The sequence below is a fragment of the Gopherus flavomarginatus genome, chromosome 6, assembly GCF_025201925.1.
Source record: "Gopherus flavomarginatus isolate rGopFla2 chromosome 6, rGopFla2.mat.asm, whole genome shotgun sequence".
NCBI lineage: Eukaryota > Metazoa > Chordata > Testudines > Testudinidae > Gopherus > Gopherus flavomarginatus.
Genome location: NC_066622.1, coordinates 29,206,028 through 29,227,311, shown reverse-complemented (window position 1 = coordinate 29,227,311; position 21,284 = coordinate 29,206,028). Strand labels below are relative to the sequence as shown.

At 43.3% G+C, this 21,284-nt stretch overlaps 1 protein-coding gene across 1 annotated transcript in view; it reads right to left on the bottom strand.

Moving 5' to 3' along the window:
* Positions 1–3,596: 3,596 nt before the first annotated feature.
* FGD3 (FYVE, RhoGEF and PH domain containing 3) overlaps positions 3,597–21,284 on the bottom strand; it is a 189,520-nt gene continuing 171,832 nt past the window's right edge. Inside the window, exons 18-19 of the mRNA XM_050959181.1 lie at positions 13,276–13,416; positions 3,597–4,996 (exon numbers count right to left, since the gene is read on the bottom strand). Of these exons, the coding sequence (XP_050815138.1) occupies positions 4,772–4,996; positions 13,276–13,416 (366 nt within the window). The 3' untranslated portion in view covers positions 3,597–4,771. The remainder of the gene's footprint in view (positions 4,997–13,275; positions 13,417–21,284) is intronic.

Below are 21,284 nucleotides of genomic sequence, written 5' to 3'. Positions count from 1 at the left end.
TGGAGAACAGAAAAAGAGAAATCTTAGATAAGTTTTTCTTTAAAAAAAGCAACATACTAGAGTAAGTAGGTTTAAAAGATACACAGCCATTTATATTTAGCAGTTAACACTCAGTATTACAAGTGAAAGACAGCACAGGAAGTGAAATATGCATCACATAGGTTAACCACAAACTTTAATCTACATTTTCAGTACCTGCTGTGCACCTGTTTCTGGGAAACTGTGGTAGGATATAAATATAGGAGAGACTACAAGAAACAGACCCAGGAAACAAATGTTTTGGTATCACTGTCTCAGATTTTAATAAAGGCAAAATGATATCTTTGCACTTTGGTGCTGATGTGGAGGGCTGATAATTGCCTGCTCGTTTAATTGTTATTCTCATTTATCTTTCTTTGAACCAGTATGCAAATAAAGGAAAGATTTGAATTACTATTACTATGTAATGCAGACAGTTTCTTACTGGTATCATAGTCATACCACACAATGTAAAAAAAAAAGTCATTTTCCTTGTTTATCACTGAGCAGTAAAAAAAAATATGCTCGCCTCATTACCATTACACCTAGCAAGTCCTAGCACACCGTTGACATATGTCATACAAATAAATGGAGGAAGCTGATTCTGAGAATTGGTGAACTCTGCTTGACCTAGCTGACTGCAATCTTGGTATATCTATCATCATGCAAAACTAGATACTGTAGTGATTTGTTTTTAATAAAGTCCTCATTTGCACAAGTGTATAAGATAGAAGAGCATGGTTTCCTGACACAGCAGGGTATGTCGACTAACCAGGCTGAAGGAAATATGGAGTAATGTGCATCTACAAATCTTAATGAAGTACACATTATTAGAGTCAATTCTTTCCCAGTCTCAATCTTTTTAATCACTGGACACTTCCCACATCATCCAGCTTGCAACTCAGTCATGACCCAAGAAGAGGAAAGAAGGACCGAAGGCCTGCATAACACTGGATTTAGGATGAAGATAACTCACCAAATGTGTGTCTACACTTCAGTGTAAGCTCAGGCTTAGTGAGACTCCAGTCAGCTGACTCATGTTAGGGAAACCTGAGTTTGCGCATCTATATTGTATTTTAACCCTAAGTTAGGAATTTTCTGACCTGTGCTCAAACCTAGGGCTCAGTGCGCAGACCTGAGTCAAAGTAACCATGCCACAAAGTCCCTAGGCCCCCCCCCCCAATCCTCTGAAATGTGGCCACTTTAGCTCTAGGACCACAGTACACTGTGTGAAAACTTTTACTGCCTCTCCTGCAAGTTACCAGGAGGCAGCTCGCTTTGCAAAAGGCTTGATCAGTTTGCTCTCTGTTTCACACCCAGGAGGCTCTCTGACAGCGTGCTTGCAGATCGGTGATCAGAACAGAATGGGTTAATGCTGACCTAAGCTGCTGCTGTTTGCCAAGGCGGCAGGGGGCTTTCGTTTTCAATAGAGTGCATAGCAGATTGTTGGGATAGAGAGGAATAAGAAAGTTGTTCCATGGAATTATGGGATACTTCCGAATGATTCCCAAGACCTGAGTCAAGTGGGGTTGTGGCTAGACCGCAAAACAGTAGGGCTTGGACCCTGGGTCCCAGCTTGACTTGAGGTCGGACCTCCAGCCTTGCATGTCCTGGGATCTGGGTCCGAGCCTTGGGTTAGCACAACTGCAGTGTAGACGCAAGGGGTTTAACATTAAGCACAGGCTTACACTTCAGCGTAGACATACCTTAAGGGTCTTGTGCAATGCTCCCTGTGGTCAGTGGAGACAGTCCCATTGAGTACAGTGCGAGCGGGATCAGGCTCTAACATTCAGTCCAGACAAGATCAGGAATCCTGTGAGGAAAGGAACTGCGGGGATATCTACACTGGGGTGGGGGTGGGGAATAAACCCGTGGCAATGAGCGTCAGAGCTTGGCTCAGTTGACTTGGGCATGTGCTACAGGGGCTACTAGAGCAGTTTAAACATTGCCACTTGGGCTGCAGCCCAGGCTCTGCGACTCTCCCCGCTTGCTGGGTTCAGAGCCCAGACTCCAACCTGAGCAGGAACACCTACATGGCTATTTTTAGCCTCATAGCATGAGCCAGTTGACCCAGGCTCTGAGACTTGCTGCTGCAGTGGCTTTGCTGTTGTTGCTGTTCTTGCATTGTAGACGTACCCTGGCAGACTTATGACAGGTTATCCTGGCAGCATTGACTGATGGAATGAGGCCCCAGTCTGTGATTTCAGGGTCTTGTTAAATTCAAGCCTGTTTCTGGAAGGAAAGGATTTTTATGCAGAGGTCAAATAATACCAGAGCTCTGGAATCTGCACTGGCCTTCTGTTGATTTTCAGGTGGAATTTAAGTTTTTGGCTTCAGTCTATAAAGCCCTTCACTGTTTGGGGCTTGGTTACATGAAATACCACCTCTCTCGGCAGAGAGTCATGATTGGCAGAGATGCTCCAGGAAAAAACCTGCCCAATCCCATTTTAAATGGGAATAGTTGCTGGTAGGGCATTCTCTGCGAGGGATCCTTGACTCTGGCCACATTTCCCCCTTGGGCCTGCCAGTATCTTCATATGCTGACCTCCCAGACATGCTAGAAAATGCTTTCGAAGCATCTGAGGAGGTGCTGAGTTGAGGAATATAGGATCATTAGATGTGGATTTTGTCATACTTGTACCAGATCTAAAAAATAAAAAAATTCTATGAAGGGGTTGGGTTTTTTCTTCTTTTTTTTTTTAGATTGGAAAAATTTCACCTTTTCTCTCTTTTTCTCCTCCCTCCCTTTTTCGGTGGCAAAAAGGGCGAGCAACGACATATTGCAAAACAAAAATATTTTCATTAAAAAGATTAAATAAATAAAAAATAATTTCTTTTCAAAACCTGCACAACATAAAATAACTGAGAACATTTGCAAAAAAAGATTTTCCATTTTCTGACCAGCTCTAATCATAGTAATGCTGTGGTAGGCACAACTATATGAAGTTGTATGTGCAGCTCATTACATGTATGGATTTTATTTTTTACTACTGGAGATCTTGATTACCATTAGAGCTATGGATAGGGATTCATTAATTCAAAGTAAAAAACAACTGAATCCTTTGTCAGCAGACTGGCTTCTTTTATAAGGGAAATACTCACTGGTGCTGAACCTTAATTTTTGACATTGCTAACAAACTCTGGCTATCAAATTTATTTGAGCATAAGCTTTCGTGGGCTAAAACCCCAATTCATCAGATGCATGCAGTGGAAAATGCAATAGAAAGATATATACATACACACAGAGAACGTTCTCTGTGTGTGTGTGTGTGTATATATATATCTCTATCTATCTTCCTACAGAGAACGTTCTCTGTGTGTATATATATTTATATATCTTCCTACTGTATTTTCCACTGCATGCATCCTATGAAGTGAGTTTTAGCCCACGAAAGCTTATGCTCAAATAAATTTGTTAGTCTCTAATATGCCACAAGGACTCCTTTTCTTTTTGTGGATACAGACTAACACGGCTGCTACTCTGAAACTCCAGCTATGTGGACCAGCCTTCTCCTTTTACAAACGTCAGTTAGAAAATGTAGAAGTCTGAAGAGGAAACAAAAAGTTAAATGAAACCATTTAAAATTACAGTAATGTGACACTTTATTTCATGTTTCTCCTTGCGTATCAGCACTACACGATTGCTATCACTAGAAATAGACATTACTCTCATACTGTACCTATGTTAAATGTTGATCTAAAGCTTGCAGTATCTTGGAGATCTGGCTCAGGCGTTAACTGCATGGATTTTATTTAAATAGATAAGCACTTAAGTGTGAAAATAAGACAAATACAGGTAAACAGGAAAATTAAATTACAAATTGAATTCATACAAATCTCTTATTCTATGAACTAAATCCGGTTATTAGCGCAAAACCTTTAAAATGTTTTAAAATACTTATGTAACAATATTTACAAATTATATAAATAAATCCCAGATTACTTTAAAGGTAACCAATACAACAACAAAAAAGTCACCTTTTTGTATGGCGTGTACTAAAAATGTTCTGGTTTATTGGTCATGTCCCAGTTTGCAGTATAAAATGTTTGTTCACTTACATTAAAACGGGTTCATAAAATGAAATAAGGAAGGTGTTTTCAAAAGAGAAAAAAATTATACATAAGTGATTAAGATTAATCCGGCTTCTCAATGTTCTTTTCTGCATGGTTTGCAGTAGTTATCAGAAGTCTCTTCTACAGTATTTGTCTTGTGAACATGTCATCTCAAAATAGCAGAGACAAACACATTTAGCAAAGGAAACAAAATCAGTAAATTGCTTTCACTTCACAAAGACCATTTTATCAGAAGGGAAAGGACAGAGAACGGAATGTCAGTGGCCAGCCACAAGCCTTTACAACATTTACCTTAAAGGTAGCATTTATATACCTAATCACAGACTATACACATCCTGCACTGAACAGCAATCGAAAGGACTGAAAAAATATACATTGAGGAAAACAAGAGACTGATGGTTTTCTGATATCTTTGATCAAATTAATGCTTTTCTCCTTGTCTTTTTACGTAGAACCAGCATAAACACTTTCAACAACTACAACTACTTTTTCCTTTAACATAATATATGACAGACAGCTAGCACTGTACGTGATAAATGTACAATGAAAGCAGAGAAAACACTGAACTTCCTATGCAGACTCATGAAAATATAAAGCCATACAGATTCCAAAGTGCCATGAATACTGAATTCAAGTGATGGTTTATAGCATGTACTAAAGAAACTAAATGGAGCTTGCGCTACATGTGATCAATTTCTTCAGCTAGATCTTCAGTCTCCCCTTTAGCTGCTTTGGTGAGAATTTCCATCCATTTTGTTTGCTGTTCTTCATCCTCTGCACTGAAATATATAGTTTGCTGGGACTGGCAAAGCTTAAAAACGTGTTTCACTTCAAACTTCTCACCAGAACTTGGTAAACTGACTGCGTATCCAGGCAGAGGTATAGCACGTGGAGTCTGCCCATCCTAAGACATGAGGGGAAAGGCAAAAGTGAAACCCCACCAGAACATAACATTTGAAATAGAGGGGAAAAAAAGACAATGTACAGAATATAAAGGCTTCCTCTCATCAACATTTAAGAATGATCTGAGGGAACTCACTTTCCAGCGTTTTTCCCATTAAGATCTACCTGGAGCAACAGGTAAGGGGACATTTCAGCTCAAAACAGTAAGGGAATACCATCAATCACAACCTACAGCTAGGGTGCCATACGACAATTCAATACACAGGTGTATAAGTGTGTTAAGAGTACATCTGCACATCAAAGGGGGGAGGGGCTGATTCTCAGCTCGAGGAGACATGCTTGCACCAGCTCTCATTGAGATCTCACCATGATCTCATTGAGCTGGTATACTAAAAACAGAATGCACCTATGGAGGTGGAGGGGCCAGCCACCCCAAGTACACAGCTAGGGTCTTAGATGGATAAGGAGCCTCTTCCAGTGCTGCGGCTGCATTCTATTTGCAGTGTGCTTGCTTCCTGAGAGCTAGCATGGGCATATCTCCTCCAGTGGGAATGACATCTTCACTCGAAGCGCAGGCATACCCTTATTGTATCTAATTAGGTGACAAACCGTTTTTAGATTGTGTTTTATAACAAACAATTATATGTATTATACACACACACACACGCACGTGCACACCGTATGTCACCCCAGGCCACGTTCTACGCTGACTTGAATGGAGCTCAGTGCAATAGCTCAGGGTACAAGCTGACATAGAATTTGATCTGTACAGCAAAAATGGATTTAAATCTAGATTTCTATTTCTTAAATGATTCCATCATTTTTATTTTCATTAAACAGACTCTCTCTGTTCAGGCAGGAACCCTGTCCCAGCAGTGGCATGGCTAGGGATTCCTGTAGCATTTCAACTATGACTACGCCCTTTCTGCCTTTAGTCCCTCTTCAAATATTATATTAGCTCAATCCATGCTTCCAAGCAAGGATGACCAAATGCGATTCTCCTAGATCCCAACAGGCTATCCCTATGGTTAGCTGGTGGTCATGTAAGCAGAGCAGGCTTTTGCAAGCAACAAAGACTAACTGTAGCTCTCCTCTAGCTTGTGGGGGGATCCTAGAAATAAACAGAAAAATCCCAGCTTTCATTCACCAGTCACTAGGGTTGAAAGCTTTATTCACACTCCCCTCACAGCCATCCACAGCTGGGCTCTGGAGTCCAGAAAAATCAGACCCAGAGATCTTTGGATTTCTGAGAATGCCCTAGAGATGAGTTTGGAGATTTAAGGAATAGCACTGAGGTTACTGGGGCTGCCATAAGCTCACTACCAGGCATGTGCTTGAGGATGAACCAACTCCTCTGCTGAGCCACAAGGGGAGGCACCTCAGTAGCGTGAGAGGCACCATGATCTAGTGGATTTAGCTAAAGAAAGTGCAAGAGTCTAGGCTCAACTGACCCTGACATCATTTGTGGCCTTTGTCCAGTGACACAGGCCAGCAGTTTCAAAAGTGGGATCCTAAAGCCAGATGACTAAATCCACAGATGCTTAGCAGCCCCAGGAGCTCAATCTCCAGGAGTTCAGCAGGAGCTGCAGATATTCAGCACCTCTGAAAATCAGGACATTTTACTTAGCAGCCTAAATGTTACACACCAAAATTGGGGCATGAGCTCTCTCTGTGCCAAAGCTTCCACATCTGTGAAATGGGGAGAATGCTAGAGCTCATTATCCTGCAATAAGCATGTTTATAAAGGAATCCCAGTGCTGGAATCAAGGGATGATCATATGATTTGGGGTGATCTTAAAAGTTTAACACCTGAATTCAAATTCCTGTAGCATCTCATGCAGTCAATGTATGTGAGCACACATAGTTATGGAGATAAACACAGAGTAAACTACTTTTATTAAATTAGCATGTGAAGCCTGATTTGCATACCAACAGTATTATACTAGCAAGATTTCCTTCAACTTGAGTTTGGTTTTCTAAAGCTGAAGTTAACCTCTTCATTGAACATGCTGGCTCAATCCAGCTAAGAGAGAAGTATAAAGTGGCTTTGCAGCTTCCAGTTCTCAGATGGCTCAGCACTAGGCTGGTCTTCCAAAGCTAATTAGAACAGTGTGAATGCTACTGCAAACCCTGCCAACAGTAAACGCGGGGGATCATCAGAGCATTGGGACACTCCAGCCATGGCTATAACTGGGGAGTGGCAACAAAAGAGCTGTCACAATGGCTCTACGCCACCTAATAACTCATCTTCATAGTGAGTATTCTCCAAATGGGCAGGTCCGTGTGCATTAGGGTAGCATTGCGCTGGGAGACAGCTATGAAATGGCTGTAAAAGACCAAAGTATCTGGTTCTGATTTTAGATACAGTGTTATTGAGAAATATCAATCCAGGGGAAATGTCTAGAGACTGACACCTAAGCTGTACCTATACAACAATGCACCCGTTGTATTTGCATGCACAAACTGAGCATATACATTGGTGCATATGGGCTTGGTTGAAGCAAGCAACTGCAAGATTTGTGGGTGTAATATAAGCACATTCATGTCCGCAGCAGTGAAGAAGTGCCAAACTCAGGCCCCAGGTCTGCTTCATTGACCTTGTAGTTAACATTTAAGAAAATAAGGATTAAATATTTATCATGATTAAACTGAAGGTCACGGACAGCATGGGAAAATTCTCTCTTTTGCAGTCCTGAAGTATGGTGTAAGAATAAACTGACGTTTGGGCTGTATCTGTTATTCCTGCACAATACTAACAGACACATTTAAAGTTAACAATGCATATATCTTTTTTTTTTCTTAATTTGACTGGTTTATTTCTTCTCAAAGTAGATTTGTTTTGTGTGTGTGTATTTTTGTATATAAACTTCTGTGTGGCCCAAGGTTGTGGGCACTACTGAAACAAAAGGAAGGGAATTTGGGTTACCTTTGTGTAGCTGCAACACTAATCTATAAGGGGCCAGTCCTGCCAGTTGACTGGTGGAATGGAAGTCAGTGGAAATGGAGGGCACTCAGCACCCTGTAGAATCAGGCCCTTACCTGAGGGCACATATATTCTTCAGGAGTCTTGCACTTAGAATTGTCCCATGATTTCTAGGTGTGCACCACTTGCATCCTTCCTGTTTAAGTTTTAAATTGAGCATTAAGTGGAGCCTAGGCCTTGCCATGCTGGCCTTCTGCCCAGCTGTGCATTTCACATTCCATTTGTAAACATCTACTGGATTTGGCCTGCTATGTACTGTGACATTTATGTAAGGAATGCTTTGGATTACATGGTAGCAATAAATTATCAAATCGAACTACCCACGTGCAAAAGAGAATTCTCTCTCAAGGTTTTACTCCAGCAAAATGATAGATAAAGCTGTGTTAAACTAAAATCAAATGGGTATCGAGGACTGTCACTAATGACATGCAGCATGCGCCCTTTTGGTGTTACTATCTATCATCTACAGGATTCTAATAATCTGAACATTAACAGTAGGTTTATTTGTTGTTTTTAACATTATGGCATTGGTGATTACAACATGCAGGACTTCGGATTTCAAGCAAATAGCTCAATTCCAGTTCCTAGTGGGGGTCTCTCAGTGAGTGAGCACCATTTCAGCTCCCCTGAATACACTAGAATAATGCTAATAGGAGTTACATATAAATAGAGAGAAAATAAACCATTGGTTGCAATAATGAACAATAATAAAGATGCCTAATGATGAGTTTTCTCTGTTGGGTCTCCCACACCCCACACACACTTTTGTGGAGCCTCAGAGCCTTGTAGAATTCCCTACTTTTCCCCCTACTAGCTCTCTATGCACCTAGGGACTCATCCCAAACCCACAGAAGTGAATGGAAAGACTCCCGTTGGCCTCAGAGAGTTCTGGACCAGACCCTTACTTAGGGCCTTGCACTGTGGCAACCATGAAAAAGATTGGACGTAATTCTCTCGGGAGCTAGGTAATGCTGCTCCCAACTTGACCAGAAAAGTCTCTGATGAGCAGCAAAATCTGTTTCCTCCCTGGGGGCTCAAGCAACTGCCCCAGCTGCTTCTATCTTATTTTCTAGGTGCAGTCAGTGTTTATTTTCATGCTGGATGAAAGAGTCATGGCAGGAATTTTTGAAAAAGGTTTATTTCTAGCCCAGGTGTGATGTAAACAGTCGCACCAGTTCCCACTACCCTGGAATTATCTACAGTATCCCAACCTCTTCAGCTGTCAGAGCTGAATCAAGCTCAGTGTCACCTCAACCCTATTCTTCCCATGTAGCTATGTTAGAGCGCCAGTTCTTTGGGGTCAGTTTTGTTGACTACAGTCCAACAGAGCCAGCAGGAGCAGCCCCAAGCTCATTCAGCAACTCTCCAGAAACTTAGAAAGGAGACACATACTCATAAAACTTGTTTTAGTTCTCTGAAGCTTGAAGTAGTGTCTTTGCTTAAAAGGCTCCCCCAAACTACTCTATGCCCCTTCCAAACCTTACACTCTTCCACCGAGATAAAAATGCCTTGTACTACCTGGACTGCAATGCCAGAACAGATACATTTTGCCTGATGCACCAAACAAACAATGTGATATTCACCACCAGGAGCGGCGCCAGGGTTTTTGGCGCCGTAGGCGGGGGGTCCTTCCGCGCTCCCGGTCTTCGGGGCACTTCAGTGGCGGGTCCCTGGAGCACGGAAGGACCTCCCGTCGCCGAATTGCCGCCCCCACAAATCCTGATGTCCTAGGCGACCGCCTAGGTCGCCTAAATGGAAGCGCTGGCTCTGTTCACCACCACGCAGAGAGCCCTACTTTGATTGTGTAAAAATTCCCCCAGTCTCCAGGCATTGGAACTTAAATGGTGCACAGGCCCCGCTTTGGCCTTCCACACAGGTGTGAATTACATCCTCATTGAATAAATAATTATTCTGGACTAAAAAATTTGTTTTTATTGGTATCTGGATGTTCGTCTCAGCTGTATAAGGTGGAGGCCACAGGATAAAAACACTCAGACACCACAAAGGAGTTTACTTTGTGGCTATCTGCCAAGAGTTCCAGTCTGTCAGCACTGGGAATTATTCCTCCTTCCCCAAGAGTTAAATTTTTCATTGTTTTAAATGATCCAGCAGCTTCCACACAGGCATATCTCATACGCAGTGATCATGGTTTACCCTGGTCTCTGCTACAAGAGTTTTAATGCCAATGTAGGCAATGTCATCCCAGCAAGGCACCCGGCTCTTTAGATGCTGAAATGCCTCCTTGAAATACCTGGAAAAAAATTATTTTCAATGGAGATTCTGCTCATTCTCTTCAGGAATGATAAACTCTATATTTAGAATCTTCATAAGAATAGTTTGCTGACACAAATTCTAACCAGGACAAGTCTTGCCTTCCCAGAGAGCCATGGTTTCTCTCTGGAGGGCTATATATCTTATTCAGCAGCTAGGGCCAAGGATGCTCTAGATCAGGAATTTGAGGAGGTGCCTCCTGCAGTCTTAAATGTTTAAAAGGCACTTACAAACTGTGAAGTCATTTAATTTTGGGGGCACCACTGCTAATCTCATGCCTTGTTATTTCTGTATACTATAAGCAGCAACACCACAAAGGACATTTATGAGGTATAGGATGGGAGCGTTATACAAAATGGATTGACATCTAAAACACTAGTAATGCCCAGGAAAACATTTAAGAATGGACTCTATTAATCTGAATTGGAGAGCTTTTTTTAATTTATCATCATCAGAAAGTGTAAGTACATTGTATTATATGTCAATTGGAATTATACAGAACATTTGGATTACATGAGGGAATGCAGAATAGACTGCTCTGTAATCGTTTTCCTTCAGTTTGCCATACATGGTGGGAAGCACATGAAGGGGTGGGTGGGTGGGGGAATGCTATCTTGAAACAAGGGGTCATTTTCATTGTTATGATTCCAGCCAGCAATTTGATTTCTGACAGTAAATCTATAGTTCTTGTTACTGAATGTGAGCTGGATTACCCTTGCCCTGTATGGGATTTGTTGGGGGGTAATTTATCCTATATTTGGAATAGTCAGAAGTACTAGCCTTTGGATTTAATGAATGTTCTATGAAGTCATCCAACTAATGCTTAGTGTCAAAGGTACTCTCTTCCCCAGAATAGGCTCATAATCAAGTGTGGCAGGGCAAGGAGGAAAGAATATGGTGCCTTTGATTGTGTAGAAATTCCCCCAGTCTCCAGGCATTGGTTTCATTTCCCCAACCCATGTATGTTGAAAAGTTTTGCACGTTACAGCTGTTTTTCTTCTGCTGTGCATCCAATGGAAATGGTTTGTCTTATGTGAGTTTTCAGTGCTGTGCTGAGACACTGGATTGTGTGATCAGAGTTAGAGAGAGAAATCCTCTTCCCAAGCCACATTGTGGGAGTGGAGCTGCTCTACAGCAAATACTGCAGCTTCTGGTTTGCAGTATACTCTGGAAATGATGTACCCTGCCTCTGAGCAGAAAAGGTCAATAGATCTGCAGTTCTTCCCCCAAGCCCCTCTGTGCACTGGCGTACATGCAGATACTGAAGACAACAGAGTTATGCAACACACAGGGATTTCTTGTGGGAGGTCCCTGCATCCCACTCAATCTTGCAGAGGGGAAATACGTCCATTCTGCTGTGGTCAGGGCACCCTGCGCCTGCAAAGGGAAGGGGGCAACATCTGTCCCAAATAGGGGATTTAGTTCATATTGAACCCTATAACATATGATGTCCCCTGAGGGTGAAATTCACTCTGTGCAGAGAAATTCATCACATAAGGCCCATGTTCCATTTAACTTGAGTTTAAATGGGACTCAAGTGATGCATAGGAATCGTGCTGGTCCTCTACACTGGATGAATTCACCTCAATTGTCTAATTTTTATGGAAAACAATATTTTCTGCACTGTTTTAAAAACTTCTTCTACCCAAAACAGACTCCAGGTGAGATCTGAAGATTAAGTTTTGCTGTATTCATTTAAGTCTCATGCCCAAGGTGATTTCTTTTTTCAAACTGATAATTTCAGTCATGCAGGCTCTGGTGCTAGAATGGAAATATGGCAGCTGAGCACCTGTAAAATGGTTTGGAAGGCTACCCTGTACCATAGTTTGAGTTCCAGCTGAGGCAAAGCCAATATCATACACACATATCCTTCAATTCAAGCTTCCAGCTTCCTAAATATTACACATAAAAACACCACAATAAGTGAGCTTAAAAGATCTATTCTAATAGGACATGAACAGAATGCATGTCTTTGAGGGTGAGGGATACATATTTACACTTGTTATATGGAAGCTTTTTTTCCTCTATAGTTCTACAATAGATGAATAACACACAATCACAATAATTAAGGAAAATAAAGCATTCACAGCAGTACATCATCCATAAAAGATACGTTCTTGTTTACTGTCAGATAAATTGGTGCCAATCAAAAGTAAATCCACTGACATCTCTGGAGTTGCACGGTAGCAACAAAGAGCTGAATTTGGCCCAAATTCTCCCCCCAAACACAGATTAAAACAAGACCACTGGCACATAATAAATGAGCTGTGGTACTACAGCTAAATCTGAAGGACCTCTACTTTCAGCATGGTCATTCTTTTCCAACAATAATGGAGGGTTTGATTTCATCATCTTACATTTAGTCTGAGTACCTCTGCAAACAAATTTTAACTTTTGTTTTAAAAAACGTACATTGTATAAGCAAGCACCTAACTTACCACAGTGTATTTCCCCAATCATTTTCAAAGAAACAATTTTAAAAAAATAACACCAACACTAGAGCACATGCTGTTAAGACATATGGCTTTCATTTCACAGAGTTCACTTCACTCATCCTTCAGAACATCTGAATTTGTGTAAATCCATCTAACTTAAACCCAGAATTGGAATAGCGTTAATCAAAAAAGGATTAAAGCAACACCATCCTGTCAGAACCACTTTGTTGTCCTATGTATTTTCCAGATAACAGGTCATTAACCCTTTGAGTATTTATTTTGAAAACATGCCTTTCTGAAACCTTAGGAAAATAAATATTAACTGAAATAATTATCATTGATTTATTCTTATTTTGTGCTACATTTTTTAGAAAGAGATGTGAGCCTAGACATTTTCCTTAAAATCTCGTAAGCTCCATCTCCAGATATTAAAGAAATTTGAAATCTCTGAGGCTCTGTGCTAAATTCAGACTGCCAAGTTAATTTCTGTTGTTGAAAGTAAGCCAAATCCTTTGTCCTATTTCTCAGACTGACATACTTAAACTTATGCTTCTAGCTGCGGATATCACTCAGCAATAACGTCATTTTTACCTGACTTACTCCATGCAGATACAAGACAAGAGGTTCAGTCTTGGGGATGGTAACACACATTTTGCACCAAGTCTTCCCTTTGTCTAGGAACAGGAGGCGGCTGCTGAAAAGGCTGTTTTCAGCTGCCAAAAAGTTTGGTTTCTGTAAAAAGAAAGTAGGAGCTGCTTAGACAGATGCTTATGTGGTCAGGATACTTACAATTATACATTAAGTACAATATTTAGTCATACACAGCCAAGTGATTCAGAAGGGCAAATGCTGAGTAGTTCATACCTGTACAAGAGTTTAATTATCATAACGTATCATCAAGATATAGTGTGCTCCTAGGTACTTAAAGGTAGGCACTGAACTATTGTTCTCAGTGACGGGGGAGTTAAAATTCCACCTCCACAGTGTAACTTGAGAAAGGCAATTAAGATGACACAGCTTGTTTCTTGCTTAGCACAAGTAGGATGGGAGGAGATTAAAAATTAATGAAAAAGGTTTCTCAGCACAAGTGAACTCCATCAGAAAGGCACAGAGCAGCTGCAAAGATGTGTAAGAGCTCTGAGATCACCATTAGGTAGTTCCTTTTACACTAATGTTAAGACAGTACGAGAGTATGACTGAGGCACATGTGGCTCAGGGACCCCTTACTGCCAGCTAGCAGAGGACATAAGGGATACACACCATGGTTTACAGCAATCACCTGGCTCAAGTAGCTACATACTAGTTAGCCAAAGGGTGGCACATAAGGTCTCTTCCAAGAGCCAGAAGTTTATTGGTCGTCATAATTACAGTGAAATATATGGATGGACAATATTTAAGAAGTTATGTACCTGCACTGAAAACTATGTTCTTAAGGTACAAGAGTTAAGACAGGTCACCAAACGGTGGTAACTGATTCTGTTCAGGCAGGGAGTAGTAGACACTTCTCTCTCTGGCTGGTCATTGTGCGAGCAATGAAGACAATTGAATTCACATGAGAGAAGAACGGCAGAAAAAAACCAGCAGGGGGTGGCATCCTGTTTATGAGTGAAGAGAATGGATTTGGAGGGTATAAATGGGGGTCCTGAGGCACACCCGGGATCCTTCATCAAGGAGATGAACTGTCAGCATGCTCTGTCTTATGAAAGGAAGGTCACAGCCAGGGCTGGCTCCAGCTTTTTTGCTGCTGCAAGTGACAAAGCCAAAATAGAAAAAAAAGATAAAGCCGTGATCAGCAGCACTTTGGCGGCAGCTCTACCGCACCGCTTCGTTCTTCTGTGGCAATTCGGAGACAGGTCCTTCCCTCCAAGAGGGACCCACCGCCAAAGACCTGGATGTGCCGCCCCTTTCCATTGGCTGCCCTAAGCACCTGCTTCCTTTGCTGGTGCCTGGAGCTGGCCCTGGTCACAACCAACCTGCCTGGAAAACGCTGCGGAGACTTTGGGTGAGCTACATTTCATTCAGCAAGACAGTATCTCGTTAATTAAGATCAGGTTATAAAGGCATGTTACAATTTTATTCTACATGTAACCATTTGTTTCAAATACTTTTACTTGCTATCACCTGAATCTCTATTCTCTTGTACTTGTTTTCACTATAAACATATCTAAGTGCTGTGTGTTCAGTGGGCTAGTGATCCTGAGGTGAAATTGGTAAGCTGGTGTGTATTGTTCTCTTGGGAGCAGCAAGTCTGAATTCTGCGAGTGTTTAGAGGACCAGGGCAGGACATTCCAGCAGGACGCCAGGAAGGCTTGAGGGTTGAAACACACCTATATCACCAACCTGTAGAGAGACTGAGGCCTGCACAGGCCTGGCGAGGTGTGCTTGTGCTGCCTGTGGAGCTCGGGAGTTGACCCCTTGTAGGAACTTCCCTCATGTTAAGGGCAAGTGGTAGCAAGCTGCCTCACAGCCCTGGGTACCCCCCGAAGGAGTGTCACAGCATACTGACCATTAATACGCAAACATTCTGTTCTTCCCCCAACCCAGGCAAAATGGCTTTCCAGTACCTGTAGCCAAGGATACCATCCTTCCATACCCTCAAACTCAGAAATCCATCAGCCTTCCTTTCTGCAGCAGCCTTGTTCACCACACTATTAGTTGCGATTCTTTTACGAATGATGGTCCCTTCTTAGTAGTGTCTGTTGACCCACACTTTTGTAGTGCATCCCTTCATGCTCTTGGCTGAGGTAGATAGTGGGGATCGATGCCTCCCCAGTTCCCTCTTACAGCTGCATGGCCTGAGTCAACTCCTATTCCTTCGCACTCTTAGTTTTCTAAGAGAGTGATCTACCTTTCATTTGATGTAGATAGTTGTAGATAGTCTTTCTACTGTAGGCAGATAAGTTCGTTTAGTTAAATTTAGTTAGTGTAGTTTCTTTCCCTGTTTGGGACTGTCCAACCTCCCCCAGGAGACTATGCCTGAGATTCTGGGATTTAAAAACTGCGTTCCTGCTCATGCTCATTCTTAGTGAGTGACGAGCACCAGTGCAGCCTCTACGGCCTGGACCAGGCACACATCACAGTGCGCTGCTCCATTTGCATGTCTTTCCTGTCCAGAACCCAGGAAACTCAAGAGCTCTGCTTCCTTAGGAACTTGACGGAGGAAGTTCTGAGACTAAGGGCGCACTCGGATCTGGGATCGGTGGACCCCCCTGTACAGTGACCGTCACCAACGCTGACTGCCCCTCACAGCACCTTGCATGCCCCAGAACCATCAGTATCGAAAGCCAAGGACGGGTCCCGGCAGGAGAGTAAAAAACATCTCACAGGCACAAAAGCGCATCCCTGCTGTGGACTGCTCCCAAGAGCAGCATTTCCTCCCTAAGCCGGGCCGGGCCAGGAGAGATGTCACGTGTGGATTTGGCTGGACCAGCACCCAAGCTTCCCTGTGAGGAGGGTAAGGCCAGGCACAAACATGATCCAATGGTACCAATGACAACCCCAGTATCCATGCGACCAGAACACTCATTGGCACGTGCTCTGCCCGCTTCGCTGGGTACCTCTGCGCCTCCCAGACAGGCTGGCCCCGCAGATGCTGCCAGGACCCTCTGGCATCTTCATGGGCACACTGCATACTCCTGGATGCTCAGAGTATTTCTTGTCAGCAGAAGAGCTGATCGGATCCTATCTGCAATCTCCAGTCCTCTCCACCACTCGCAAAATCTCTACTCCAGAGGACAAACCTCTTCTGCTGTTGCCACAGAAACTCACTCCGTTGTCATACCGCAGCCCCCCGGAACCAATGATTCCAACTTTGCCAGAACCAACTTCAAAGTCCGAATTTTTGGAGCCGGAACTCTTGTTCTCCAGGATGTCATACCAAAGCCTGGACTTACAGCACAGACTGCCTTACACCCTGGCATATAATCCAACAAAAGAGGATCGCTACGCATGGGACCCACCGCATCTGAGGGATCCTTCTTTCTGGCTCCGCTGGGGACACTGGGATCCTTACTGCAAACACCAGACACCATCTTAGGTATCCTATCAACTGTCCCCTATTCTCCTCCCAGCATCATCGGTTTATGAGGAAGAGGCAGACATCAAACCAGTACACCTAGCTCTGCCAGGCCCCACTGCTGCATCCTCACTGCCTGACGAGGCTCTCTCTGCCAGATGACCATCGCCAGTACCAGGATTTGCTCCAGGGGATAGAGGAAGACCTGGATATCCCATTGGAGGTGGCTCAGGACCAACACCAGCTCCTGGACATCCTCCAGGGGCCCTCTTGGGGTAGCTCTACCCACTAACAATGCCATCCTCCACCCAGCGTGGGCAGGATAGCACAGCCCTACTTCCTGTACCCTCACACCTAAGAGGGCAGAGAAAAGGCATTTCGTACCTGCTAAAGAGCAGATTTTCTTTTTATACACCCACCCCTCAGCTCCCTGGTTGTCCACTCGGCAGCATAGCAGGCACATCAGCACTTGCAGAAGTCTATTCCTCTGGACAGGGTGGCAATGAGGATGGACCTTCTAGGCAGGAAGGCATATTCTTCTGCGGGAGTATGGTTCCAGATCGCAAACTACCAAGCTTTGCTAGCCAACTACACCAGACTAGCAGAGTTCAGGGACAAGCTGCTGCCAGAGCAACAGCAACAATTTCAGGCACCAGTAGATGAAGGACAAATGGTCGCCAAGGTGGGCCTCCAGGCTGCTGTGGATATGGCCAACACGTCCTCTCACTCTCTATTGACCGAGGTTATGCGCTGGGACTTGTGGCTACACAATCATCCAGCTTCCCCAGGAAGGTCCAAATCAAGGATCTGCCCTTTGACAAGAACAAATTCCAGAAGAAGACGGACGAATCCCTCCACTGAAGGTCTCCAGAGCCACGCTATGGTTCCTCGGTATATATACTCTATCCTCAAGATGCAGGCATCAAAGGCAACCATTCTGCCTGTGCCCCTACATTCCTTATCCAGCTACCTACAAACATCAGCAGGAAACCCCATGTCAGCAACCTGGATCTCAATGGCCACGCTTCCCTGCCTCCACCACAACCATCTCCTCAACACTCTCCCAGCAACAGGCAAAACCTCAGTTTTGACATGCAGGTTGAGACCCACAAACCTCCTCCGATGCCACCTGTGGTGCCCTAGATCATTTTGGGGGGCCATCCTTCCCTGTTTGTCCACAATTGAGGCAAGACCACCACAGATACCCCTATGGGATCTTAATCTTGTTCTCTCTGCCCTCATGAAGCCACCCTTTGAATTGCTGGCAACATGCTCCCTCTCCCACCTCTCAATGAAAGTGTCATCCTTGGCAACCATTACTTCATCCAGATTGGGCAGCGAATAGCAGCCACAATCGCCGACGATCCCCTCCTCAGATATCTCACAAGCACAAAGTATCCTTGTGGCTCCACCCCAAATTCATCCCAAAAGTGGTGTCGGAATTCCACCTAAATCAGGAGCATCCACCCGCTGGTTTTCCACCCCAAACCACATGCTTCCCCCACTAACAGAGCCTTGCATGCCCCTCGACATCTGCTGTGCACTGGTATTCTGTCTACATAGGACTCCACTCTTTTGCATATTGCCTTAATTACTTGCGACTGTTGCCGAACAGTCCTTTTGTCTGAACGCATCTCCAAACGGGGTGCAGCTACGAATGCTACACCAATCCAATGCACCACAACCTTATTAAATCACAGCACACTCTACATAAGAACAAGCTGTCACACTGGCCTAATGGATGTTGTGACGTTGTGCAGTCTATATGGTTTTATAAAAATTTAATAATAAGTGAATATAATGTAACTGAGACATGCTTCATGCAAAAGATCTTTTGTAAGGTATCATTACAAAGCTTATAATCTACTGAGTGTAATCATCCTATTTGTATAAATGTACCACTCTTGTATCTGAAACTAGAAAAATGAAATATAAATCTGAGGGCCTATTGTAGTTATGCAAAGTGTGGGCCATTAATGGTGGTTTGGAATCTTGATGACTCCCATTAACTAGGACCATTGTCTGCAAGTAGCTGTGTTTTACCTGCAAATCTTTCTGTATACATGTGTGCTGGCAAGTAGGTAATGAAGTCTTGCAGTGACAAGTGATCATGTGACCTGAACTGGAATCCATCTTTAGCCTGGTGTCTTTCCATTGAGAAGAAGGGGGTGGGAACCCGGAGAGGGACAAAGGATTCCGGCCTTACGCAAAAGATATATAAAGAGGTGGAAGAGAACAAAGGGAGAGAAGAGCCATCATGAAGAATCCCCTAGCTATCACCTGAGCTGGAACAAGAGCTGTACCAGGGGAAAGAATTGTGCCCAGGTCTGGAAGATGTCCAGTCTGAGGAAAAAACTTGCTGAAGCATCTCTGAAGGTGAGATTATCTGTATTCAGTTTGATTAGACATAGACTTACGCATTTTATTTTATTTTGCTTGGTGACTTACTTTGTTCTGTCTGTTATTACTTGGAACCACTTAAATCCTACTTTCTGTATTTAATAAAATCACTTTTTACTTATTAATTAACTCAGAGTATGTATTAATACTTAGGGGAGCAAACAACTGCGCATATCTCTCTATCAGTGTTATAGAGGGTGAACAGTTTATGAGTTTACCCTGCATAAGCTTTATACAGGGTAAAATGGATTTATTTGGGTTTAGACCCCATTGGGAGTTGGGCATCTGAGTGCTAAAGACAAGAACACTTCTGTGAGCTGTTTTCAGGTACACCTGCAGCTTTGGGGCAGGTAATTCAGACCTGGGTCTGTGTTGGAGCAGATGGGAGTGTCTGGCTCAGCAAGAGAGGGAGCTGGAGTCCTGAGCTCGCAGGGAAAACAGGAGCAGAGGCAGTCTTGGCACTGCCAAGTTGGCAGCTCTCAAAGGGGCTTCTGTGATCCAACCTGTCACAGATGGGTTCTGGCAAGAGGTCTGCTGCGCGGCAACATAGAATTCCGTCCGCATGTTCACGATGCACTATGCCATTGCGCAAGTGGCTGCTATGGAAGCCACTATAGGCCAAGCTGTACTGCAGACTGCACTTCCATTGGCATTCTTGCACCCACCTCCACACTGACCACTGCCTGCGAGTCACCCACCCACGTGTGGAATACAGAGACCATCACTCAAAGAAGAGGTTACTTACCTGTAACTGGAGATTCTTCGAGATGTATTCAATTACCCGTCCTCCATCCCCTCTGCTTCAGATTGGATTCCATGATGGTAAGAGGGAGACTGGAGAGATATCGACCTGCACTACTTATTATACCCTCACCTGGGATTACGAGGGGATGCACTACGCATGTGTGGGTCAATGGACACTGCTAAGAAACACTTCTGGACTCAGACGCATGGTGCGCATGTGCACTCATATGTGGAATACAGATAGGAATCACACATCTCAAAGAACCCCCAGTTACAGGTAAGTAACCTCTTCCTGTTTGGTTTGTTTGTAGGAGGTCATTTGGTAAAGGAGGGCCTGGAAAGCTGGCACCATTCCATGGTTCGCCACTTAGTCTACTTCACCATAGGTTGGCACCAAGATGCACAATCTTCCCTCTCGTAGGAAGTACACAAGACATTCTATCCACTGCATACATCCTTTAGGAGGATAATTACTCTGGTGTTCACTAGGCAAATGTCTTGATTTGAGTGGGAAAAAAAAAATCAACCAACAAGAACATCCAGAAGGATAGAGTTAAGAAAATGCAGTACTTTTACTGTTGCTCTTTGAACTGCATTATAGCCTGTGTTTAGAAATCCAGTTTTTTCCAACATTACAATTAGCAGTATATGAATGGGAGGAAATATGAACCATACCCCAAGGCTGTGTGACAAAAGGAAGAAAAAAGCTTTTTGTGACTGAAAAAATGTCTATACTGTATTGGCCTTTCCAGCGGAAAAAACTCTAGAGGATTTTTGGCATCTGTAATTGTACTTGTGAAGTGGCAAGCTCTCACGTTGTTATTAAGCTCATTAACAAAGTTTTATGCAAAAAAGGAGGGAAGAAACAGACTTGCTCAAATATTTCTCTTTTGTGCACTTTAACCACCTTTCTTGCATTTTACCTAATCCTTTGAAGACTTAGCACAGAGCTAAAAGTCTGAACATGTGAACGAAAACTACTCCATTTCTTGGATTTTTACAGTAAGTAATCTGTTCTCTGAAGTAAAGCCTTGGGTCACATTTCACTTGCTTTTAAATAGCTTCTTGACTTTTAGGATTAGCAGAGTTCTCTGCTGTTTAGGTGCAGGCATTAACTTTCTTGGCAGATAATTCTGCTGAAATGGCATTGATAGGTTATTGTGACATACTGCATGCAATACTGAGGCATACTCAGTTTTATTCTTGGGCTGTAATCACAGGTGCATGGTATAAGAGACACTGCAGCTTGAAGATATCAAGCCACAGGGCCAGATACTTCACTGTGCCTTGCAGAAGACGCAGTTCAGGAAGGGAGCGTGCGCCTATGGCTTTACCCCACTTTGCACTTCTAGGATCTGGGACCAAGACGGGGGTACAAAGTTGAGGTCGAGCACTTAGGCACCAGAGAATTCAACTAATCAGAAAAGTCAAGAAACTGCTC